This window comes from Piliocolobus tephrosceles, chromosome 2, assembly GCF_002776525.5.
Source record: "Piliocolobus tephrosceles isolate RC106 chromosome 2, ASM277652v3, whole genome shotgun sequence".
NCBI lineage: Eukaryota > Metazoa > Chordata > Mammalia > Primates > Cercopithecidae > Piliocolobus > Piliocolobus tephrosceles.
Window position 1 is genome coordinate 30,454,735 of NC_045435.1, and position 26,258 is coordinate 30,480,992.

Below are 26,258 nucleotides of genomic sequence, written 5' to 3' on the forward strand. Positions count from 1 at the left end.
AATAGTTCAAGCTCCATATGAGGATTAACACATTATCTTTGTATGACTATTATGGCCCAATCGCCAACATTGTTATGCTACTATTGTTACTATGTCCATTTACAATGAATTCATGGCTGAAATAGCTGACTTTCTCAAAGTAATAAGCAAAATTACCATATGTGCAAAGGTATCAATGGGCTAAAAAAACAGTCACCAATGAATGGGCTGTTGATAATATGATTCAGAAAACGCCAAAACACTTATATTTTATGGGTTAAAAAAACCCACAAAAGTGTGAAGACAGATATGTGTACAATGTATTCTCTAGCAAATAAAAAAGAGAAAAAACAAAGAAATTTAAAAGTCTTGCTATGAAAAGAATGTATCTGTGTATAAGTCCCTTGAATTAAATTCTTCTGGAAAGCATGTTCACATTTTAAAATTTTCTTTTATTTATTTTATTTCAATAGTTTTTGGAGACCAGGTGGTTTTTGGTGAATGTGCAAATTCCCCAAATGAATGGGCATACGAGTGTGTGATATACATGTATATATACGTGTGTGAAATGTACCTCTCTGTGTGTGTGTGTTTCTGCTGTCACAGAGCTTACATTCTAAGGGGAAAGTGTTAAGCTAATACATGAAGATATAAATAATACAAGTCAGTACTGCTAAATACCAGAAGGGATACATTTGCCCTGTGACCTATGTAATTTGGAAAACTCAACTTACCTCTTATATGTGATTACTTTCTGTGACATAATTTATCCACTACAAAATCAAGCTTTGATCCACAATTTTGATTTACTTTTTTCTAAACAGATTCTTAGCAGTGGAATTTTTAAAAATAATGTTATGTAACAAAAGCAACCTGATGCCATTCTTCTAATTACCCAGGTTCACCTCTCTAGGGGACTGATTCTCAACTTCAGCATGAACCAGGGCTTGTTACACAGATTGCTGGGCTCCATCGCCTGAGTTTCTGATTCAGGATGTCTGGGGCGGGGGTGAAGGGTGGGGGAACATAATTTGCATGCTGCTAGTGTGGGGATCACGCTGCTCCAGGGTTATCTTTGAATTTTCCCTATTGCTTGCCTTCCATATCCACGTTGACACCAAGGCTTACCCTTCTTATATTCTCTATCTTTCCCTTTCATTTCCATTCCTTTATTTGACTTCTGCTTTTTTCTCTTGATGGAAGGGGGTAGAGGTGAGCACTGCTTTGTTCCCTGACAGGATGGTTTGTATTATCTTTGTTTTTTTCCTCTAATTCTGTTGCTTTCAAACATGCCCTTAACTCTTAGTTTCCTTTCTCACAACTTTCATGCAGCTGCAGTAAGTGAATGAAAGAAACTCCTAGAGATAAGGAAGTCCTCCGTGGTTTTTTTTAGCAGTGGATAAAGACTGGTTAGGTGAGGAATTTTCATTTTTACTGTTATAAAAATTGTTAAGGAATAAGAAAATTCTTTTATGAAGAACATTCAAGAGCAATCTAAGGAGTATAAAACAGTTCAGTGTTTAAATTCCAAAGAGGAAGGATACATGTCAAGCGTGTATTATTCAGAGACAGGAAATAGAGCAAAGCAACTCAGTGTCTCCTGGGTAGTAGGGGCAAAAAGTAATAATTGATGAGGATTTTTTATTTTTCTAATTAAGTAACACTTTGCCTCTTCTGAAAAGCTCTCACATGCATCATACGTTTACATCAAAAGGCAGGAAAAAATCATTTTTATTTTAAACTCAAAGAAACAGAGGGTTGTAAAATTAACTGACTTGTGGAAGGACACACAGCCATTTAGAGGAAACAAAACTGGATCCAAATCATCTAATTCCAGTACAATCGTCTTTCAGTTATGCCTCTACTTCAAATTTTTGTGTTATAATCACCATGAAATATGCTTTACAACTAAAGCTTCCTTGATTCTTAAAGGTAGAGCTTAGCTCCAAAGTCAATATGACGGACTACTTCTTTGTCTCAAACACATTTTTTTTTTTGAGACAGAGTCCTGTTATGTTGCCCGGGGTGGAGTGCAGTGGTGTGATCTCTGCTCACTGCAACCTCTGCCTCCTGGGCTCAAGTGATCTTCCCACTTCAGCCTCCCAAGTAGCTGGAACTATAGGTATGCAGTACCATGCCTAGCTAATTTTTAAAGTTTTTGTAGAGCTGGCGTCTTTCCAAGTTGTCCAGGCTGGTCTCAAACTCTTGGGCTCAAGTGATCCTCCCACCTTTACCTCTCAAACTGCTGGGATTACAGGCGTGAGCCACCATGCCTGGCCCCAAACACTCTTTCATGAATGTGGATCATTCACATAGAGCAGTACAAGATTTTAACTGGAATCTGAATCTTAGAATTGATTCTCTTCATTTTTTTTTTTTTTTTTAAGAGATGGGTACCCAGGTTGGCCTAGAAACTCCTGGGCTCAAGCAGTCTTCCCGCCTCAGCCTCCTGAGTATCTGGGACTATTGGTGTGTACCATCACACACAATTTATCTCTGCAGTTGTTGAAAGCAACTACCATCTATATTAAACTTTGGAATTACTGAATTGCTAAGACAGTTACACTGCAGGTCTATTGGTTTGCATAGTAGCTGTGATGCAGAGAACCCAAATGTCTTTTTAACTTTGTCAAGCTATTCTTTCTTTTTAGGATTCTTTTTAGAGTATGGTTGGGAACACAGAGTCCAACCCTACTCTTACGAGTTTCCCCATGTTCCCTAGAACCTTTTTATACTAACATTTGGACTTTTTGCTTTGAATTTTTATCACTTCCACTGGGCTCTTGTAAAGTTTTGAGGTTCCATTTTTTTATGTTTTCCCCAGAAATTGAAAAGAACTTTGTTTGGAAATGTGAGCTACAGTGAACCCAGGTCTTGAATTATTTCCACATGTTCCGGCTGTCTTGCTTTTTGAAAATCTAGACCAATTGTTCTAAAACTTTGTTAGGTTAGGGGATGCTTCAGTTAGACAAAAGTCTTGAAAGACCGACAGGATTTCCAAACTGCCACTGCCAAATAATTCTGGAATGAAAGGGAAGAGCATTACTTCTTTTAAATTACGGGCCTGATTGATATATGCACATTATTACTTTCAGATGGGGCTATATTATACACACCATTACAATAACATTCATAATTTACTGAGGATGTTCATGATTTACTAGAAAACTGAAGTTCACACTTTAAGCATAACTCAGATTTATAAAATGACTCTACCTATAGCTTTTGCATCTATAATGTCTGAGTGCACAAATCCTTTGTTGGTTTTCTCGTGTCCAAATCTAGTTATCTCAGTTAACCACAGAATCTTTGGTGAATCCATTGGAGAAATGTATTTATACATCAAGAAGATATTTTTTGGTAGTACACTGAAAATTTTATGTCGCAAATTTAAAGACTTACCTTCGTATGTGATCTAACGGGATGTGTGAACTCTGTATCTGATAGGTCTACTTGAAGAGACGTACAGAGGGGAGGGTAGATATGTGTATGGATCCAAGACCAGCAAAGTCAAGTTTGGCTAAGGAGATACTTTCAAATGGTCCTTCCTATACCCCTCCCCCCAAGGTCCTTAATTTAATGGCTTATAAATCAGCTATCCGGGGGAGCAAAGGATATAAACTATGTGATAACACTCTATAAATAATAAGTTGCTACAAAATAAAAACATTACTATTTGATTACTTCACCTAATAATGGTGATAACTAAACCATATGGAAAATTTATTGTGATTGACCTCAGGTCATTCGTACATTCACATTTATCCCCATAAATAAACATAGCGACTTACCACTACCCAAATTTCTTCCTAAATTCAGTAGTGAGTCACTTTGTTTATTTGCAAGTGTGAATACTGTGATCTTTAAAAACTGATTCTCATAAAAGTACGCACATTAGTTTACATAATGTCCTGACTTACACTGCAAAGAAGGCAAAATTGATCTTAAGTAATGTTCTATTTGAGTTGTACAATTCCATGTTTGATGCCTTGTCTCCATCTCTGTTGCTTTCTTTCCCTTCAGTCCCCAATCTAAACTTTGCTGTTTTATGTCCTGTCTCTTGGATTCCTACTAGTTGACCTGAGAAACAAGGTTGTTTTGAGAAACTAATTTGTTTTCATATATCAGAATTCGAGTATGTAACTTTTCCCTGGTAAATTATGTGTCATTTAATAAGGGTATTCTGAGGTCAGGCACAGTGGCTCGTGCCTGTAATCTCAGAACTTTGGGAGGCTCAGGCAGGCAGATGGCTTGAGCTCAGGAGTTTTGAGACCAGCTTGGGCAACATGGTGAAACCCTGTCTCTACAAAAAATACAAAAGGTAAACGGCCGTGGTGGCATGTGCCTGTAGACCCAGCTACTTGGGAGGCTGAAGTGGGAGGACTGTTTCAGTCCGGGAGATTGAGGCTGCAGTGATCTGAGATCATGCTACTGCACTCCAGCCTGGGTGACAGAGCGAGACCTTGTCTCCCAAAAAAAAAAAAAAAAAGATTTTCAAATATAATGATCATCAGTGTTGCAGGTATTCTTAGGTACAAGAGAATCTAGGTGAAATCACAATCGTTTAGGTACTCACTTATATGGAGGCACATCCATGGAATGCCCAATTCTATGGGAATTCCATATCTCTGTCCCATTATGGAGCTAAAAAAAAGGACTGGCTGAGAAATCAGGAGATCTTAGCTCTGGAATCACAGAATCCAGGGATGAAACACAATCTTGCCCGTCTTGATGACTGAATCCTGTGTACAAAATCCCTAAAAATGTTCATCCATTCTCTCCTTGAATGCCTCTAATTACAGAAACTCACTCCATATAAAGGCAGTCTATCTGATATTAGAACTGGTCTGACTGTTAACAAAATTTTTCTTTTGTTTTGTGGAACGAATCTCCTGATAGCATCTAATCACTGGTTTAGTTCTACGTTTTGGAGCCAAACTATACAAACTGGACATCTGCTCCTCTTAACCATCTTAATACTAGCTACCACTTACAGCACTTATTCTGTGCTAGGAACTACCCTGAAGATTTCACATGTAGTAATTTATTCTCAAAACAGCACTATAAAGAAGGTATATGACGCTTATTCTTATTTTATATGCAAGGAAACTGAAGTACAGAAAAGTTAAGTAATTTTTCCAAGGTGACAAGGTTTAGTAGTGGCTAAGGCTGAATTTAAAGACAGGCCATCTGGCTCTGGAGCTCCAACTCTTCCTGACTACAATATGCTGCCTCTGAAACACAAATACTTGAATATGGCTTATATGATGCCCCGAGTCTTCTCTTCTGCCGTCTGGACATCCCTAGGATATCCCTTCTCCATAAAGGATTTCTGTGATGGTGTCCCTTGGTGGCAGGGTGCTTTGTTCTTATGATGGGAGGAACACAGTTGGGGCTTCTAGAAGACGCTTGTGGTGGGGTCTGTTTAAAATCTGAAAGATGATCCCAAACCTTCCCTTCTACCTGCTCTCTTACTTTGCCTTCCCATAGCCCCCTCAGCCCCTGCTGCCAGGCCCCCAGGTGGGGTGGCACTCACCTGTGTGTACGAACATGTGCTTGACGTAGTTCTGTTTGGCGGTGAAAGTCTTGTTGCAGAGAGTGCACTCGTAAGGCTTTTTTTCGCCTTGCCCACTGGCTGTGCTGTGGCCTGCGGATGAGGCCAGGGGCTGTGGCGCTGGCAGCTGTGCAGTAAAGGTCGACAGGCCGGGCTGGGACACTGTCACAAACTGGGTCTGCTGGCCTGCCAAGGGCTGTGGCAGGCTGAAGAGGAAAGGCTTGGGGCCACTGCCCGCGGGCTGGGTAGTGAAGAGGGCTGGCAGGTAGGTGTTGCCAGCTGTGCCAATGACCTGTGTGTTGCTGGTCAAGGTCAGAGGCATCCTCAGGTTGCTGGTGAGGGTTTCTGTCTGGCGTAAGTAGAGCTGGGTACTTGGCAATGGCTGCCCGATGGACGTGTTGACCGAAGGCTGTTGCAGGACGCTCTTGTCAGAGCTGTTGCTGACAGTGATAACAGTGTTGTCCATCTCCACTTCATTGCTTCTCTCCGGGGAGGAAGCACCTGTTTCTAGCTGGTTTGGCTGCGGACCACCCTCGGCAGGGGCTTCTGCAGCCTGCTCAGGTTGGGCGGGTTCAGCCTGGCCGTCCCGCGCCGCCCCAGGCCCAAACTGCTGCTCCACCGAGTCAGGCTCGGTGCCTATGGAGGAGCTGACGCCCGAGTCGAAGCTTTCACCTTTGGGCTCACTCTCGGTGCCCTCGGCCTGGTCTGTGTCTTCCGTGCACTCCTCGGATTCGTTGCGCTCCAGGATCTGCACCCTTTGCTGCCCGTAGTAGTCGTAATCGTCCTCCATCTCCTGCTTGATGTGGATGTTGCCCACTAGGGTCTGGATGCGCACAGGCCGGGGCTGCTTGCGGCAGTGCGTGGTCTCGGGGGTGGTGGACAGGTAGCGCTCCATCTGCTGCGAGCGCTCATGGATGCGTGTGATCCAGCTGGGGTCTTCCATGTGGTGGTCGCGGGGCAGGCCAAGTGCAGTCTCGTGGTGGCTGACCACTGCACCGCTGTAAAAAGAGCGCTCCCCGCTGCCATTCTGCATGGAGCACGCGTAGAGAGCAGAGTAGATCCTGTCCACGCTGTGCTGTGGGTGGCTCTGCAGGTAGCCCGACTCCGTGTCGCTGCTTTGCCCTGACGTGCCTGACTCGGGAGTGCCCCGCGGCGTGTCCTGGCCCGAGTCTTGGATCCCCGGGAACACATCGCCCACGTTCTGTGACACGATGCGCGTGCACTCGTCGATGACTGTTTTGATCTGCAGGATGCTGGCGGCCGTGAGGATCTGCAGAGCTTCCGACTGCGAGACCCGTAGCACGCCGCTGTACATGAAGTCAATGAGCTTTTGCACTGACTGCACTGACACCACCGACGGGATCTCGATGTCGCTGTAGCCAAGCAGCAGTTTGTCCTGGAAGAAAGGGCTGCCGGCTGCCAGCACGCAGCGGTGTGCGCGCAGCATGCTCCCGTGGATGCGCACCGTTACGTCACAGAAGTGGCCACGGTTGCGCTGCTCGTTGAGGGTCTCGAGCACGGAATTGCTGAAGTTGTGAAGGTTGATGCTGTGAATGCGCTCGGTCATCCCCTTGCAACTGATGTCACCTGCAGCATGTCAACGCAGACACAAAATAGGCATGGGTCAGATCTAGCTGGCTGCATTCGTAACACCTAGGTTTCAGGTGAGTAATGCTCATGGCTCCTAGAAGCACTGCCCTTACATACGCAAGCGGGGAGATGGACAGGCTGCAGCATACAAGCTGTAGGTACGATGGCCTGAGGGAAAAGGACCTTGAATTTTGCTCCAATTCCGGCCTTAGCGCCGCAGCCATTTTGGGTATCCATGTTAATTGCCCAGAGCTTCGGCTGAGTTACAGTGGCCTAATAACCAGATGGTTTGCCTGTTATTCCTATAGCTTCCGCAAAGAACTGAAAGGCAAATGGAAGACTTGTTCTTATGGCACACTATACCTCCACTTTATTTTTATTTATGCATTTATTTACTTTGCCTTCACTTTAGACAGGCCTAAGCACAGATTCTTTGGGAAAGTTTACATTTCCCTCAACTTATCAAAGTCCCTTATTTTATTCATACACAGTGACCATATTCATAGTTAACAAATAAACCCCCTTCCTATTAAGTCATATGGCATATTATCAAAACCCACACCATGTATGCAAAAATTCGTGGAAAATTCAACCCAGACTAAGACGTCTACCAAACAGTCATGACCATGCTTTCCGGATGATGGATGGGCTACAGAAAGCAATTTGCTTGCTAAAGGGGCACTCCATGGCTGCTTTCTGCATCTACTCATTCTTCTTGTCATCTCTGACAACCTGTTTGAGCACTTTCTAGGGTGGTTGCATGTGATATGGAAGGTTTTCTGAATTTTCTGAGGCTTAATGAAGAAGGAATGTTAAAAAGGTCAGAGATGGCAGTTCTGACCCAGGAGACTAGAGTACATTGGCGATCATATTTATTATTCGAGCAGGGCACTTTCAAGAGTGAAAGGGAGCATTGTTAATAATTAGGCCAGGATAGCAGGAGTAAACCAGAAGTGGGATATATGATCTCCTTGGGTAATAGGGTGCTTTACGTACTTGCCACAGGGAAGTATTAAACAGCTCCCAGGAGGAAGGCAACAGCTATGTGGAGGCTGCGGATAGCCTGACCCAGTGCCACCCTTATAACATAGGCTGTCTGACAAGGGATAATATTGATAAGATTTGGATTCAGAATGAGAAAGAAAACAGGTGGCTACAGCAGATCTTAGGGCTTTTCTATTTTTCTAGCTCACCTCTCAAACGGCTCTAGAGAATTCCCCTGCAAATAATTCTTCAATCTGATTCCCCACTCTGGCCTTTACAACTGAACAATCAGCTTGAGAAAGTGAAGTGAGTGGGCTTTCAAAACCAAATGGCCCAAGCACGGATTGTTGGCTTGTGACCCAAATCTCTCCATCTTGTGAGAAGCCACCTGAGGGGTAACAGCCTGCAGACAGGAAGAAGGCTTACCTCCTCAAACTCTGATAGAAGACTTGTTCAGGAAACTCAGTTCAATGAGCTTTTCTACCTTGCTTCACTCAATCACCCTCACATGGTATGAGCTTAATAAATGTTCAATAATACAATTTGCAGTAATTTGTGTAAGAGCATTCTTTCTTGTTCTGACTCTATCAGGTCTGTTACGTGCCTAAAATATTGTATTAGGCTACAGATTCCATCGTTTTTACTTATATAAGACAAGTTCTCTTTGCCAGATTAAAGAATTAAGGTGAATTCCCTCTAACCATGTTAATACAAAATATGGCCCCAAAGAAGGGCACAAATAACCCAGGAAGGTCTGTTCAGGAACTCAATCAGCAGCAGACCAAATTTCAAGTTCTTGCTGAGTTCAATATACATACATACCACGATAGTAATCACAAGAGAACATTTTTTAGGGGTTACGGTTCTAACTGCTTTATGTATATGATTTCATTTCATCTTACAGCAACCACGGGGAGTAGATGATATTATTCCCATTTTACTGATGAGGAAACTGAGGCCAGAGAAACTAAGAAACTTGCTCAAGTACGCACAGGCAATTGCTGGTAGACTGGCATTTAAACCCAGGCTGTCTGGCTCTAGAGTTCACCCTCTTCACTGCTTCATTATATTGCATAGTTTGCCCCTCACTGAGGTCTGGCCCTTAGGGATCCACGCCTCTGTTGTAAAGCTGTATGAAAGGCTTTGTCCACCACTAACTCCAGCTGCTTCTAAACCTATCCGTGATTTGCCATGACTTTCATGTTTCTAGGCTGTCATGCTTCGACATAGCCTCAGTTGTCTAACTTACCTTATTTTTTTAGACGTCACAGTGCAAGAAGAAAGACAACTAATTAACTGGCACTATGATGTAGAATTTTCTATATACAATTTTACTATAATCAAGGTCTCTTTTATTTAATTAAAACAATAGGCAGTAAAACTGGTTGTGTCTGTGATCATCTCTGTGTAGGATAGATTTATTACATTTTTTCTATACAAGTGAAAACACTCTTTAAACACACATTTGCTGATAGCATTGGTTACAACAATAACACTAGAGATGTCATATATGACAGAGTTTTTTTTCAGATAATTCTGGGAAGTAGGTCTATCACAATTATCACAATAATTAATATCCACATAGTATCTGACAGTGTATACAACTCTTTTACACGTAACATCTCATTTACCTCTTACAGCAAGCCTATATGTGTTCCGGACAGGTTTTTTTTTTTTTTTTTTTTTGGACCAAGTCTTGCTCTGTTGCCCAGGCTGGAGTGCAATGGCACAATCTCAGCTCACTGCAACCTTCAACACCCAGGTTTAAGCGATTCTTGTGCCTCAGCCTCTCGAGTAGCTGGGATTACAGGTGTGTGCCACCACAACACCCGGCTAATTTTTGTATTTTTAGTAGATGGGTTTTCACCATGTTGGCCAGGCTGGTCTCGAACTCCTGACCTCAGGTGATCTGCCTGCCTCGGCCTCCGAAAGTGCTGGGATTGTACAGGCATGAGCCACTGTGCCCAGCCCTTCAGGACAAGTCTTATTATTACTATTTCATATAAGAGAAAGTTGAGGCTCTCAAAATGTCTACATGACTTGCCCAAAGTTTTACACAGTAGCACATGGCAGTGTTGGGATTAGATCCTATGCCTCTAATGTTTTTTCCACTGCATAACAGTGGATCACTAAGGAATGAAACTTGAAGTGCCCAAAGATCGAGAGTTACCTTAATTCTTAGCAGAAAAAAAAAAAAGACTCTGAAAGTAATGATGAAGGTTGCCTTCAGAGATGAGAAATGAACACACATAATCACACACACACACAATTTCATGAGAAAAATGCAAACTGACCGGACTGGATTGCAAATTTAGTTCATCTAAACAATCAAGTTATCTACTAAATAGTCTGAGTTAAGACTTCTGCGATAATATTGCCACCAACTTCATTAAAAACCACAGAGACAAACCTAAACCCGCACACGTTCACAACCTGACCTGACATGCCTGGCTGAATTTTATAGACACAATTCTTAAATATCTCCCTGAGTACACTGGCCCCACACTGCAGTGAACAGTCATGAAAAGCTGAATCGTTTTTGCTGATATGAGTACAGATGCGAAGGGGGACCCTGCCTCCCCATTCAAGCGCTCCTCATTCCTCCAGCACACAATGCTGAGGCAATTCCTTTCCCAGGCTTTCTTTTATTTTTAACACTAATACAGTGGGAAAAAGTTTCTGCCACAGCAAGGCAAAGTCCAGGCTTTTGTGAGCATGTCCTTTTCATCCAATGGACATTAATGTATAGATTCCAATGGAATAAATCTGAAATACTCTATCTACTGTAGAAGATTTGTCCCCCATTGAAAACAAATCTTGATTAGATGGTTATTCAGGGAGTGTATAGGAAGGAATGGTGTGAAAATGCTAACTCTATTCTTTCTTAGATTGGCACTGAATAGGCATTTGGGCTATTCAAAAAAAAAAAAAAAAAAAAAACACCAACACCCAAACCCCAACCCTATCAACTGTACAAAACCACAAAACTTTACATAGATTATGTGATTATGTGTATTTGTGGATTCTTCCCCACCCGAAATAAAAAATGCACAGTGTTATGAACACAAAACCGATGGCAAAATGAAAAAGTGATAAAAATAGTTCTCTGTTTTAAAATAATAACTTACCTCCTTTTCACTAGAGTAAAAATATAGAGTCAGCCTGTGATGGCATTCCCTAGAAACATGGAAGGAATTGCAGTAATGAACGTCATCATGTATTCTAAGTGACTGTTCTGCGAGAGCACAACACAGACGGGGCTAAAGCAGGGGTGAGTACCGACGGGAAAATCTGCCTGTGGGGAATTGGGGCTAGAGGGCCTGGCTCTCTGTTTTGCAGGAACCTTGCTCCTGCCTGTCCCTTAAGCTGCAGGGGTCCAGGGATAGGACTTAGCATGAGAATAAAAAGCTGCCTGCTCACAAGAGAAAATGAGCAAGAAAGGAAACAGCAGGCAATACAATCTCTTTTAATTAGGTGTGAAATCCAGTCCTTTCTCAATCAGGAGAGCAAAAGGATATATAAAATGAGACTAGTGCAAGGGTAAGATGCTATAGAGGGGGATGGGGATTTGAAATCTCTGGACTTGGAAGGAAACACCATCTCTCAAATGAAAACCAATATAAATTTTGGTCCAGTTAATAAGCCTAAGTCAAGTGGCAGGGCCAGAAAGCCTTTGAGCTTTCAATTTGGGGCACCAGATGAGGCTGGTGGGTCCACACATGAAACAGGGTGCAGCTTGCCAACTTAGTCACACTAGGAAAGAGTTAGTCATCTCTGGAGAAAGGGGGGATGTATTTTGGTGACTGAGCTCCCTTATTCTCCAAACCCCCTGCCTGGTGTAAGACCTCAGTTACATCTACTTTACCTCCTCATACATGCCAAGGGAATCCTGCTGAATCCCTGCACTAGAGGAGCTATCGTAGTTTCTCGCTCACAGGTTCCATCCAGAGCAAATGACCCTGAACCACCCTGCTCTCTCTTTCTATCTCACTAGTATCATCACAGTCTTGGGACGGTGGCTGGGAGCACTGGAGAAATCACACACGCATGTGGAAGGTGGCAAGCAGACAAGATCTCTTTCTCCTACACTGGCTCCATATACCTGGCATATCCCAGCTGTTATTACCTCAGTAGTGAGACTAGGGAGGGTTATCAGCCTAGGGGAGGGAGAGCTGTACAGTTTTACTTACCCATTCTTGGGTGAAAAGGGGGATGTTTTGGGCCATCTCCCAATGAGGGTTCTCCTCTATCTTCCAGATCGTTTAAGCCCAGTCTGGAGGACCCATCAGGGATTTCAGCACATTTTTTAGCCATTGGTAATAGAATTCTTCACATAAAACATACATCAGTTGTTGAAGTTAGAAGAAATTTGACTTTACACTTGCAGAAATTTGACTTTCAAACATATTTGCGGGAATGGCTACCTATGAAAGTTGGGGACTAGCTGGCTGTGCTTTTTTAGTCCCTACTTATTATTTTATCTGGACAAAGATATTAAAAATTGCTAACTTGTTTACAGTATTTACAACACCATTCTATTTATGATCCCAATACTGTAATTGGGTATGTCTTTAATATTACCTGAATTTTTATTCATTCATAGAACATTTCTAGAGAATACTTAAAAAAGTATTTAAAGGTCCTTGGTTTTATGTTTGGGTTTTAGCGGGTATGTATAGTTTTCAGGAATGGACATGTTTATACGTTTACAGGAATAAGATCAGTGGCTTTCATCCAAATCTCAAAGGGGTCTGTGTTTTCCCCAAATTAAGAGCTATGGATTGAGATTCAGGCATCCCTCTTGAAAATACTTGTAACTACTTTCCATAGTCAAAGCTTCTAAAACTGATGCAAACTTTGTGACTGCATTACTCTCTGATGCATAAGGTCTGTTGAACTAATATTTTCCATTTACTTAAGTTGAGCTGATGCTATTTTGTGTAAGAAAGCAAACAATATTAGCTAAAATGAGATAAGTTACTTTTCAGAAGAGAAAGATTTTTTAAAAAGATTGAAAGGGAAGACAGAAATATAGATAACTACTAATACTAGCAGAAATCTGGATTATGGCAGCCATATCGTTTACAACTGTTGTAGTTAACTATTATTTAGTAAACTTTGTTTTACTCAGAATAGATACCTTTTGGCAGTTAAGACAAATCCACAGAAGAATTAGAAAACACTCTGTAACATTTTTTGACTGTTAAAAATTAGATATTGTGGTATAATTTGAATAAAAAATAAATATAAACTCAATATACACATCTAATCAACCAAAAAAATAGTTTACTTGCAAGACTTCTTTCCTCCTTCCCTTTCTTCCTTTTTGCTGTTATACCACTAGGTTTTACTAAGCCTGAAGTATGGGGAACAAGGAGGCAAAACTGAGAACTAGAAAACCATTTGCCCTGTGATTTTCAGGCCCATCCCCAAACCTTGACTTATCTCTCATTCCTGACTTGTTTTTCCTCTCTTCACTCCACCAAAAAATAAGAGCTTTGTACTTTATCTAAGGCTGAGAATAGATTTACATTAGTAGTGGGATTTTACAGGTCCAAAGGAGAAAGTAATTCCAGAAAAGTCTTTTTATTTGGCCTTAGAGGTCTCACAGTTTCCCTTGGTTAGCCCCGGTCTTTGGCTTGCCTTTTTATGTTAAGTCTGCTGTTATCTCTAAGAAAGGATGAGGGCATGCCTGTCCATATTGTAAAACTGTAAATACAACCGACTTATGAATGAAGTTGCTTTTGGGGTCACTTGAATTTTCACCAATTCATTAGTGAAACATTTACTGAAAATACCCCACTGTAAATGGAAGCATAAGGATACAAATGATCTGAAATCTAAATCAATGGAAGAAATTTATCCATAAGGATCTTTGATGTTGGAAACATATATTAATCAATCAACTTCTCCCAGACCTCAGTGCTCACGAAAAGCTGTGTTTTGCTTTTCTTTATGGAACCTGTGAATATCATAACTGATCATATTTCCCTCTTGGCTCTGTTTACTAGGGAGCTCAGAATAAAAATTTAGGCCCCCTTTTAGCAACTATGTAGGACCTCATGGTATGCTTTTCTATGTAAAATTTTCACCACCCTCATTATATTATCAATTCTTTATTTCACCTCTACTCTGATTTCTTTTTTTTTGCAGTTATATAGAAATATATTTCCTACATATTTATTAACAATTGAATATTATTTTAAGCCACTTTAAATCCCTTACTTATGAGGTGAGGGCATAATCAATCAATCAACAAGTAATTGAGCATCCACTTTATGGAAACCAATTCCAACCATAGGTTAAAACTTCAGTCTTATCAGGCTATATGCTTCAGTATTATCAGGCTATATGCTTTATGAGTTTTTATACTTTGAGCATCCGATTCCAATGATTGTAATGAGGTAAACTGTTGAAGTTTACATTACAGTACAGTTGGTGAAAATTAAGTTTTACTCTGTGAATAAAGGAATTGGATGGATAATTCCAGACAACATTCTGAAAGACACTTTTGCCCTCATTCCAAAATTGAAATGAAATGAGGGGGAGAAGACCTGCTGGGACTAAGGAGAAAAGTCAATGAAATCTGAGGTTGATGCCTTTAAATCCTCTTATATTGTAAACCGTTTGAGATACCTTTTAGGAGTTTCATTTTTTCTATCTCTAAAGCGCTTTTCTTACAAATTTAGCTACTGCCCTATTGTAACCTTTTCCTTTGTTCACTAAATCTGGGGAACAAAAATACAGAGATGCTACATCTGTGGTGGGACAAAAAATGAAGCAAGGGATCTACTTACATTCACAAACTTGTGCTGTTTGAACTTGGCTTTGAATAGACCTTAAAGAAGGATTTGTATATTCAATTGTACAGTTAATAAGTTAGGTCTTTTGCTTAAAAAGAAATCATAAATTTAAAAATTGAATATATGAAAACCAGCATCTTCTTACTTAATAATCTGTTCTTGTGGTCTCTACATCATCATATACTTATTTTATAGAAAAAACCAGATTTGTAAATTCAGTGAGTTCAAAGATTCAGTATAACTCCCAAGTATGGCATTTCTTTAAAGAATATCATCACACACTGATGAATTATAGTTAGGTAAGAAACTAATTTTTTGACTTTGGGAAAACTTTTGTCTGGACTTAAATGAGTGAGAAAACAGAACTCAGAACTCAATAGTGTCATTAAAAAAAAAAGTTTTCTGACAAAAAATATCATCAAGTTCCCAATTCATAGAACTTCCTTTAGTCCTCTGTTGCTGTGGCATTCTGAAACTACTTTTGAAGCAGGTCTTCAAATTCATGCTCAAATGTTCTCTTTGCTTTGGTCTTTCTGAAAAATAAAAAAAGTTGCTTCCAATGAGACCACTGTTTTTCAAGAGTATCTCTGTTTGTTGGTAGGAGGGGAATGCAAGATTTCTCTCTCTCTCTCTTTTTTTTTTTTTTGAGACAGAGTCTTCCTCTGTCCCCTAGGCTGCAGTGCAGTGGCACAATCTCAGCTCAATGCAACCTCTGCCTCCCAGGTTCAAGCGATTCTCCTGCTTCAGTCTCTTGAGTAGCTGGGATTACAGGTGCACACTACCACGCCTGGTTTTTTTTTTTTTTTTTTTTTTTAGTAGAGACGGGGTTTCACTATTTCGGTCAGGCTGGTCTCAAACTCCTTATCTCGTGATCCGCCTGCTTCGGCCTCCCAAAGTGCTGGGATTACAGGCATGAGTCACACCACCCGGCCGATTTCTCTATGGACTTGAGCCATGATAGATAATTTTACTGAGGAGTAAAGACCTTCTATCCCAAAGCAACAGGGGAAAAGCCAGGGAAAAAGGTAAATCTGTTTTGTTGGATGACTGGTTAAAATGGAAGCACTGAAGTGATTTGTGTGGGCTAGGTTCAGAGAGTAGCTGAAATTCATCTGCGTACCTCGGGTGATCCATTATAGAACCAGGCACAGGAAATCCTTAAAAAGAAAGAATAGGACATAAGTTCCTTTTTAGCTTACACTGCGATGAAGAATAAGTGCTGTCAGATAGAACTCAAAACCTTGGGTGGTTCTGGTAAATAAGTAAAGTAGAAGGCATACTTTGTAATTATTTTAATAACAAGTAGGCATTTTATCTTTATTATATCTTTATATATTCTTTTGTATAATATTTATTATATTATTTACATGTTATCAAAAAAGTCATTGAGCTATAGAGGTCTCCTATAGCTATAGTTAACATTCAAATTATCTGATCTCACTTCACTGATTTGGTTGGATTTGATTTTCTCTAAAATAAAATCTCTGTGCTAATCCAAAAGGTTGGCCATTTTGTTTTCCTGTGTGTGGATTACATTCATTTTTACTTCTCTTCTGAATTTTTCCGCAGTTCTTCAGTTATTGTGGTTTCTCTCCTCACCAAGTCTTATCATTTCCATGAACCTTATTCAAACTTCTTCCTTCTCTGTGAAGCCTTCTGTGATTACTAGAGTTCATCCTGAATTCTCTTTTCTTGGTTTCCACTGGTTGGTGAGGTAATAAACTGAGACATTAATTTTTGGCTTGTTCTCACCAAATAAGAAAAGTTTCCTAATGAGAAGGTAGCTCCCCCTTCCTCCACCTGTAGGAAAGAACGCCAGGTTTTTGTATACTTTATAGGCTCCTTTGCCTGAGGGAGTTGTGGTTTCAGAGCCCATTAAGCCCTAAAGAAGAAACCTTAAAGAGTTTTCTTTACTAATCTCTGTTCTCTAAAATGAATTATTAACCTGGGCCCCTTCTGGGGTAAGGAGAGTGAGGTTGATTGATGCTTTGGAGTTAGAGAATTGGATAGCACTACTGGAGAGAAAAACAATCAACTTTCCCTCAAATGGGGAAGGTAGCAAGGTCTCTACTTGCATACAGCTCCAGTTGGGGTAACTGCTTGGCACACCAACAGTTCTGGAGGCTGGACATAAAAAGGCACTGCTTTGAGAGGAGCAGTGATCATCTGAGGGCTGGGCCAATGGTCAACAGCAAGGACCACTGTGGAGGGCATCTGTAAACCCAGCTAGTGCAGTAGTGCTGGCAGTCAGAAGGACCAGGCTCAATGGCATCTTTGTGGGGTAGTCAGGCAATGTCAATGATGCAGACCATCATGGACTAAGGAATTAGATTTCATGAGTCTTGTACCAATCTAGGGATGAGAAGGGAGCCCCAAAACTTAGCTGTATTTCTTGCTAATTTGGTGACAGGGGCCTCAGGTTTAATTTTCTTTAGAAAAATAAGGGAGTTTTTTGTACCTGGATGTTGAGGAGTGTTGGGGAAGTTCACCTGAATTTCCTATACATGTAGCACCTAAGTTAGTTCTTACCAATATATTATTGTCTCTTCTCTTTCTTTTTTCATTTGTGTCTGTCTCATCTCTCTAAGACTCCAAGCCTCCCAAAGGCTAGTATCTTGTCTTGTTATAACCACAACTACAATGACAACTACAAATACATAACTGGATCCCTCGTTGTGCCCAGTATGTTTCTTTATAATGTGTGGGTTCTTTGTGAGTGCTTGTTTGGTCAGCTCTTCACTACACTTCACAAACATATTGACGATAAGTGGGAATCTCAGGCTGCAGATTTACTCTGAGATATGCCTATGTGGTATGGTCCCGAGAGGGCTTTCCCACCCCTGAAGTTCTGTGTAATGCTCTTCTTCTTGTCCTTTATTTCCCTACCTACCCACAGTTCTATTTTCAATATGAATTTAAAGTCCAAGCAATTGTTTTATGTGTTCACTGAATTGCCCACAAACTCTGCTCATTCATTTATGATTTCTGACACATGCCATGCTGTCTCTATCTCCTTGATTCCATTTCCCCAGAGAGACAGCTCACTGGGTCCCCCTGTCAACAGAGGATTCAGAACCCAAAGCTAAGCCATACTTTGTAACAAAAAATAAGAAGAGATAACCAATCTATGATGTGATAGAAAAATGATCAGGCCAAACTCCGATCACTTTTGCCTAAGTTAGGGAAGCTAACCTGCTTGGTAACAGATGTTACTGAAATACCTATCAATCAGCATTGATAACAGGGTATTTATATGTACAATAACAGTAGTGTCAAGGATTGTTTAGAATACTTTCTCTTGGTGGCCACTGGGTGTCCTCATTTACAAAGTAAATATGCAATATTTAGTGAAGGTCACTGGAGAGAACAAAAGACACTAGTTTTCTTTTTGGCCCTTCACATACTGGGGATAAATTTATTGCTGAACTCACAACCAGGTTATATATTAGTACAGTTTAAAAACCTTCAGGTCAAACTGTTAAAAGTTTATAACCAAGAGTAACTTATTCAGGGTCCACACATGAATTTAAAAGGCTGTTTCCTCAACAGAGGGGACTGTGATCAGCTATTAGAATGAGCCCTTATTCATTTGAAAATTGGCATGGGATTTTGACTATCTGCCGAGAGAGCCAGCAGAGAGGAGCAGAGAAGGTCTTAATTTATTCTTGAAAGAAAAGAGAACACCAAATATCTCCATGGGATATTTGTTAGATTCTGTTTTTATCTCACCTTTTCTGAAAACTAATTAAAAATAATAATGAGAAAGATAAAATATGTCCTTTGCCTAGGAAACCTGAAATAATGTGAAAAACATTACAATGAGCTGGGTCAGTATACTGATTATCAAACATTTCACATTTGAAGACAAAGAATTAAATTATTCCTTTGTGAACCTGTTATCCCACCTGTAAAGTGAAGGTGTGTATGCTTCACAGGGACGTTGTAGGGACAAATAGAATATGAGGCACATAAGGTTTCTAGGAAGAGAAACTGTACATGAGATAGATTTAGGGCATTACTAATATCCTAATTGTGGCTGAGTCACCATTGTGTATGACTTGTTCCTGCTGGAAGACAGGAGTCAAGGCCAGAGCTCACACAGCCAACAAATATGTACTGATTTGCTGCTCGCAGGCACTGAGTGTGACACACTGCTCAGCAATCACTTAGAGCTCCCTAAAGTGGTATTTTGCATTTCTAGGATTGTCATTGTCTCTTAAATTTATACTTATATACATCATTGATGAGGTTCTTCCCTTGCATGGCAAAAAGAATTTCTGCCGTCCTCCAATTCAAGATACAGGCCTACTATTGAATATATAATAATACAAGGCCTTCAAATGTCATACCTAGCCAATTAGCTAATCCTTTTCCAAAATAAACTTCACTGTAATATTTTTTTCACTAGCATACATCCCCAGCTTAATTATTATTCTCTGGCATGTTATTTCAGTACGTAAATTATCAATATGATTTTGTGTTAAAACCAACAATTTGACCAGGCGTGGTGGCTCACACCTGTAATCCCAGCACTTTGGGAGGCTGAGGTAGGTGAATCACTTAAGTACAGGAGCTTGAGACCAGCCTAGCCAACATGGTGAAACCTCGTCTCTTCTAAAATACAAAATTAGCTGGGCATGGTGGCGCATGCCTGTAATTCGAGCTACTCAGGAGGCTGAGGCAGGAGAATCACTTGAACCCTGGAGGCGAAGGTTGCAGTGAGCTGAGATCATGTCACTGCACTCCAGCCTAGGCAACAGAGTGAGATTCTGTCTCAAACAAACAAACAAAAAACCCCCAACAATTTTTACAAACAATACCAGGGAAGCTAGGAAGCTCTATGAGTTATTCGCTGCCTTTCAGAGATGTTTGATTGTCTTACTAGCCAAGCTTAACAGCCTTTTCTGTTTTTAAAGGACCACCATGCATGCCTCTAGTACAGCAATCTCTAACACTTAATCAACAGTTAAATCTACAGCAACACACAATAGCCAGGTCACTTTCACCCTGAGATTATACTAAAGGCTCACAATATACTCAGAGTGTATGGAAACATGTCTCATTTCTTCTAAAGATCCTTAAATTCCTTGCCTTTATAGTATTATCCAACTCATTAATTAGTAGACTCATTTTTCAACGACTGTAACCCCACAGATACGTATCTGCAGAGCCCTCCTGATTGTATTTTTACCCTTGGCCTTTTCTTCTTTTAGTTTCATCAGTGTGCACCTGCAATTTCACTTTTAGAACTTCTCCAGGCTCGGTGGCTGAACACCACACAGCACAGGCTTTATCTGATGTGCTGGCGCCTGGTGTGGTCTAAGACACACTGGTGTTTTGTTCTTGAAGTACAGGACTGATGTTCTGAAACCTAGACTCTAACACAAAGGAGATCATTAGCTCATTTTAAGTGTCTCTTTTCTTCCCTCCCAGCCTCCTCCTACCCACCCCAAAACTTCCTTAGTCCTAAGCACTGGGAGCAGATGGCAACCATATTCCAAAGCTGAGTATACACAAAATAGTGCCATGGAGAACAGAGTGGCTTCAAAGTTAGCCTTTCTATTCAAGTGGGATGGCGGGGACTTCTGGAGGAGTGAACTCATCTCTCATTCATTTAATCCTCTATTCATTCAGCCAGGAATTTGTTTTCCTACACATCCTTCTACTGTCCAGCCAGTTGAGGGAGGGTGGGCATGAAGCAACTCTCTTGAGGGCCCTTCCAGCAGGAGGGCACTAAGATTCCTATGCTAAGCTCTTGTTTCCCTGGGCCAGCTCTGCCTGCTGCTGATCAAATCATGCCATTCCCATAAGAGGAGCTTGGGAACACAGTGTGTGGGGGGTGGATTTCTCAAGAACTGTCTCCTTGCTAGACTGACAGTCACATGCTGTATTCCCTAGACAAAGATTAGACCCAGGAAAAGGATGAAACAAGGAGGAGGATGTGGGGTTGCAGAAAACTGTGCAGGATGTTACAGCAACGGGAGGTGGGAGTGGGAAAACCTTTCCTTTTTGTTGTTTCAAGGTTTGCTAGAGCTTTTGCCTAATCATCTGTTTGAGCATCTTGAAAATAAGTATCTATTTCCATGATATCTATCAAAAACAGGCACCAGATTATACCACAAAGTTGACCTGCCATATTGCTATTAGAATTAAAACATGTAGCAGCCTACATTCAAAAGAAAGCTTTTCTGTTTCCCCAGCATAAAAAGCAGAGGGTATTTGTGATACACTGTGTTTTGTAGGTCTGCTAAATGAAAAAAATCATCCAGTAAAAAATTAGTACCCATATTTTCACAAACGGGCAAAATGCTTCCAAATGCACTCCACCATTCTTTTCGCTTCATTCTCTCTACCACATTCACGTATTCATTCAACAAACATTTGCTAAGCACCCACCCCTACTCTGTGTAAGCACTTTGCTGGGTGCTAGGGATTCAGCAGTGGACAAGGTAAACAAGATTCTGCCCTCCTGAATTCTGTCACCTGGCCAAAACATTTAACAAGTACACTGCTAGAATGTTATTTGAGGAAAAGGAATAATTCATCTTACCTAGTATTTCTTCTGAATCTTTCTTAAACATATTTCTTGAAGGTCCAGACTCCTTTAACTAAGAAGTTCTATCTTAAATCTTTCTCTTTCCATTGTTATATTCATTCCTTTCTTGGCTACAATGTTGAGAGTTCAGATTGCAACTGCTATCATTTCTGGGGGGAATGGGGGTGGGACTGTAACCCTGAGAATCCTTGCTTTTCAAACTACACATATATTTTCTCTGTAAATATTGTACCATCTAATTTGCGTCTTTGGATTTTGTTGATTAGCCATCAACATGTGATTTAAGGAATACTGCATATGAGATGCAGAAATCATGACTCAGTAAGTTATTATTTTAAAGCTCTATTTTGGGATTTATACAGACTTGTGTACAGTCTAGTTTGGCTTTCAATCTAATCTGCAACTATTACTAGGCGGGCTTGTAGATCAAGTTCCATATCCATGTGTCTCTGGAATTCTACAGTGAAGCACAAGTGCTCAGGAGTTAAGAGAAGCAAACGCCCGAAATTATCTCCACGCAGTACCAAAAACTGTGGGCATCACGGGATGGGGAAAACTTGCCAGGTATAATGAGCCAGTGACTGTTACTGAATTTCTTAAGATTATACTTTTCCCAACTACTGTAGACTGCTTCAGAATAGAAGAAGGTAAGTAAGCAGGGTGATTACAAGCAATCCTCCTCGGAAGTGAAACTCATTTACTCTTCTAAGTTTACCTCTATTTTAAATTATTTCAGACAACTCTCAAGCCATCAAGCCGGCTGACTTTCAAAAAAATAAAAGATGCATTTCTTTACTTGTTAAGTATTTGTCTTTGCAAAGGGCTCTCTGATACGGTAGCACAGAAGTTTGCACATTCTAAGGATCTGATGTTTTGCCCTCTTCGGGCATCCCGGCTGGAAGGAGCTACGGTGAAAGGGCACCTAAGGTGAATGGACAGATTGCAGATGGGTGCACATAGGAAAACGTGCAGATCCTATAATGTATTCTGAGGTAAGACAGCACACAAATCCATTCCCTATAATTTGAAAATCTCTCGTCTTTTTTTATTTTTTTTTTGAGACAGGGTCTCACTGTGTCACCCAGAGTGGAATGCAGTGGGATGATCATGGCTCACTGTAGCCTTGACTTGCTGGGCTCAGGTGATTCTCCTACCTCAACCTCCGAAGTAGCTGGACTACAAGTGTACACCAATATGCCCTGCTAATTGTTTTGTAGAGACGGGGTTTCACTATGTTGCTGAGGCTGGTCTCGAACTCCTGGGCTCAAGCAATAAATCTACATTGGCCTCCCAAAGTGTTGGGATTACAGGTGTGAGCCAACATGCACAGCCTGAAAATCTCTCATTGACTAGAATGCACTTGAAGACAAGAAGGAACTTAATAGGTTAACAGTAGAATGTAATGCTATAATGTTAATAATACTCTAACCCTTCCCTATATCAAGAGGACCACATTCAGAGAGATTTGACACTTCTTTCAGCCCCAGTTTCCTTGTCTGTAAATGGGGTGTTTCATAAGAATAAGATTATGCATATTAGTCCTCTTTCATTTTTAGAAAAAAAAAATACAAATGGGGGAATAAAAGAAGGCAAAAAGATAATGGAGAAGCATCCCAGTCTACTCAGGCCTGAATCCAAGAAGGGACAAGAAAAGGGGCCCTGGCTTTTCTTGAAGTGAAGGAGGTAATTGTTCTACAGACAGTCTCCTCCCACAGAACTAGGGCTTTTCAGCGTCAGTCACTCTCAGGGGGAAAGGATAGGGACCTGCAACAACTCTCACTTAGGCTGCATCAATTTTAGTTCATATTACTAGTTTCAAACACTTAAAACTGTAGCTGACACTCAAATTCCTGGAGTGCTGGCTGTTTTTCTGGTGCTGCTTTAAGGGCTTTACATATAGTTTTCCATCGAATCCTTCTAATAACCCTATGAGGTGGATACTATTTTTATTCTCATTATGCAAGTATGCACATGAGGAAATGGAAACATAGGGAGGTTAATTAAAGGCACATAAAATGTATTCATAGGCTGAAGTTCACGTTAAAAAGAGCAAATAACTAGACCATGGGGGTGAGAAAATATTTTCTGAATATTGGAAAATAACACATAGCCCCAAGCTTAGTCCATTATCAACATGTTCAAGAAATAGCTTTAGCAGTCTGTTATCATACCTGCCCCTGCCCTGAAGGCATGTGGGAGGCCATCAGGAGCCATTCTGCATCGGGCTGTTCACAGGGACCTCTCCTCCTTGCTTCTTAGTTCACTCTGGGGGCCAGGATGCAGATTCTGATTAGGATAGGTCCTGGGGAAGTGGCTTTTTCCTTCTTTTAGTTCTCTGACCCCAGTGTAACAAAATCTTTAAACCTGTGTCCCAGAACAACACACAGGAAAGAATATGAAGCTCTAAAAGAAAGGCCTAGTCATGGTACCAGTGGAGTCTAAGACCTTCAGGTCAAGAACTCCTGCTCTGGAGCAGGGCTGGGAGTGGGGGCACGCTTTGCCCATATCACTGCCCAGTGAAATCAGGCCTGCTTTGCAGTGCCTGTTAGCATGTCAACCCAGGATTACTTAGGCCACTTCAGGAATCCCAGGATCTAGTCACCCGTCTGGGACCTTTAGGTCAGGAATAAAATGGAATGGGCCAGATTTCTGAGCGTTTTCTAAAAACTGGAAAAATTTCATTCAGGCCTACATGTAAAGAGCTATAGTATTTCCCTGAGAAAATGACATGTATCCTTTCCCCTGGGGTTAACTTTTAAAAGTTTTAGTTCAGAATTTGTATGTGTCTTTTCCATTAGACACAGAGTTATCTCTTGTAGTTCAAACTTGTATGCACTTTTCTTTCATTATCTCCTTTACATCTAAATACCTGGTTAAGATATGAGGCAAAGAGATAATCAGTGATTATATAGGAAAGAAAGTGATTACAGCAAAAAATTTAATGACAAAGTTAATTCAATTATTGCTTCTTGAAATTCTTTGTGTAGTATTCTACATGCCACACTAAGCTTTCTTAAAAATTCTGTACTCTTTGGTCTAATATCTTTGTATAAAACTGATAACCTAACCAAGCTAAAACTAGTGAGAGTAAATAAGTAGGAGGAAACTCATTTTTAGAACTGGAGAGGAAAGGAAAAAAACTCCTCAAGGTTGATTTTGACATCAACTATAAATTCATTTGGCCTTGTGAAATTATAAAGACTCATGTGCAAAATTCTTCCATGTGGTTGTTTATATAATTTTCAGTAGTGACAAAATAATCTCCTTCTTTAGTTTTACAGGTAATTTAATAGTAGAACAAAGTATCATTTGATTCAGTTGCTTCCAGATCACCATCCTAAAGTAAAAGTATATCAGATACTTTGTGAACAGGTGGAATTGGTCTTTGGAATGTCTTGGACCATCACAGAAAGCAGCATACTTTAAGTAAACAAATTGAAACCCACCCTCCTACAAATAATGAATTTGAGGATGTCTCATGACAGTGAAGGAGGACTTGAGAACAACACATAGGTTTGTTATTAGTAATTACAGAGTTATCGGAATTGGGCATATCATGAAAGGAGTACACAGAACATGGCTTTTAAAGAATTACGCTTTGTCATTTTAAAAACCATTGTTTTTAAAAATTGTTTTAAAAATTGTTAGGATAATTTAAATGTTCAAAGTATATGACACCTATCCTCTGCTTAGTGTTCAGAGATTACTGAGGGTAAGGAACTGAGTGAATATTTGTGAAGTAATAATTCTTGCAAAACATTGTTTCTCAATAAAAAGAAGAAAAAGCAACGTTGAGAAGTAGAGAAAGAACCAGTATAATATAATTACTGCTGCACTGGGCTTGGGTAGTGCCTTCAAATTCCTTTCGCATATATTTACCATTCCAATTGCCCTGTGAAATGGAAGATCTAATTCCCTCTCACCTTGCCTATTTAATTGCAGAGTCTCCCTTAATGCTGGTTTTTCTCAGTCTATAATGGGCTAGGAATTCTTGTATCATGAAAATATTCATTACTCCACTTTTGAGTTACTTATTCATTATTTCTTTTTAAAACATAAAAAGTTTTTAAAAAAGTACTTTGTAATAGTTGCTTTCCCATTTATCCTATGTTTGCTCTTGAACCCCTCTTTATGGTATTTTTTGTGACACATCTGATTCTGCTTTCTTGACAACAATCAGGCTAGTAATCCCAAAAACCCAACGTAATCTTTTCCTAGGTCTCTCCCCCTCATTGGTGTCTGTGGCACCTGATACTGACAGCTGACCCTTCCTCTCTCTGATGGTTTCTCTGCACTATCCTGGTTTGTCTCCTATCTCTTAGACCCCTCTTTTCTTTTCCTCTATTTATGCATTCTTCATTCTCTTGCTTATCACTCATGTAAATATTTCCCAAGGTTTTCCTTTCCCTTTTTCTCTCAACAAAGACCTTTTGAAGTTTACTCCCATATCTATGGCTTATAGTGTGGCCTTTTAGCCAAAGGGTTTGCTAGTCCTAATCTCAAGCATTCCTGCTGTGCCCCAGGACCCTGTTTGTAACTCAGTGTTAGTTGTCTCCACTGGGAACACCTGTGGTAGCTCATACTCAGCACTATATAAAATGGAACTCTATTCGATTCCTTTAAATGCTTTTCATCTTTCCTTGATATCTTGGAGTTACCTTTGATAACTACCTTTGTTGTAACTAACACTCAGCTCCCAGAGCTGTCTACCCTCATCCACAATATCTGTTGCACCTGGATCCTCCCCATTCCTCCTGTTACCGCCCCCTTCAGGTCACCAATAGTATGAAAC

The 26,258-nt window shown here is 40.5% G+C and overlaps 1 protein-coding gene and 1 long non-coding RNA gene across 19 annotated transcripts in view; one reads left to right on the top strand and one right to left on the bottom strand.

Annotated features, from left to right (window-relative positions):
- Positions 1–26,258, bottom strand: part of ZBTB20 (zinc finger and BTB domain containing 20) — an 821,902-nt gene that overhangs the window by 9,830 nt on the left and 785,814 nt on the right. For 16 of the 18 annotated variants that reach the window (XM_023213691.1, XM_026456669.1, XM_031935144.1 and 13 more), the window contains one exon: positions 5,516–7,120. In XM_023213691.1, the coding sequence (XP_023069459.1) occupies positions 5,516–7,100 (1,585 nt within the window). In that variant the 5' untranslated portion in view covers positions 7,101–7,120. Of the gene's footprint in view, positions 1–5,515; positions 7,121–11,235; positions 11,285–12,297; positions 13,046–26,258 lie in introns of those variants that run through there. The other 2 variants (XM_023213779.1, XM_023213681.1) reach the window with 2 other exon arrangements.
- Positions 7,053–26,258, top strand: part of LOC111543689 — a 37,543-nt gene continuing 18,337 nt past the window's right edge. Inside the window, exons 1-6 of the long non-coding RNA XR_002731936.1 lie at positions 7,053–7,197; positions 11,250–11,378; positions 12,365–12,423; positions 14,538–14,698; positions 21,930–22,113; positions 22,203–22,458. This is a non-coding gene — a long non-coding RNA (uncharacterized LOC111543689). The remainder of the gene's footprint in view (positions 7,198–11,249; positions 11,379–12,364; positions 12,424–14,537; positions 14,699–21,929; positions 22,114–22,202; positions 22,459–26,258) is intronic.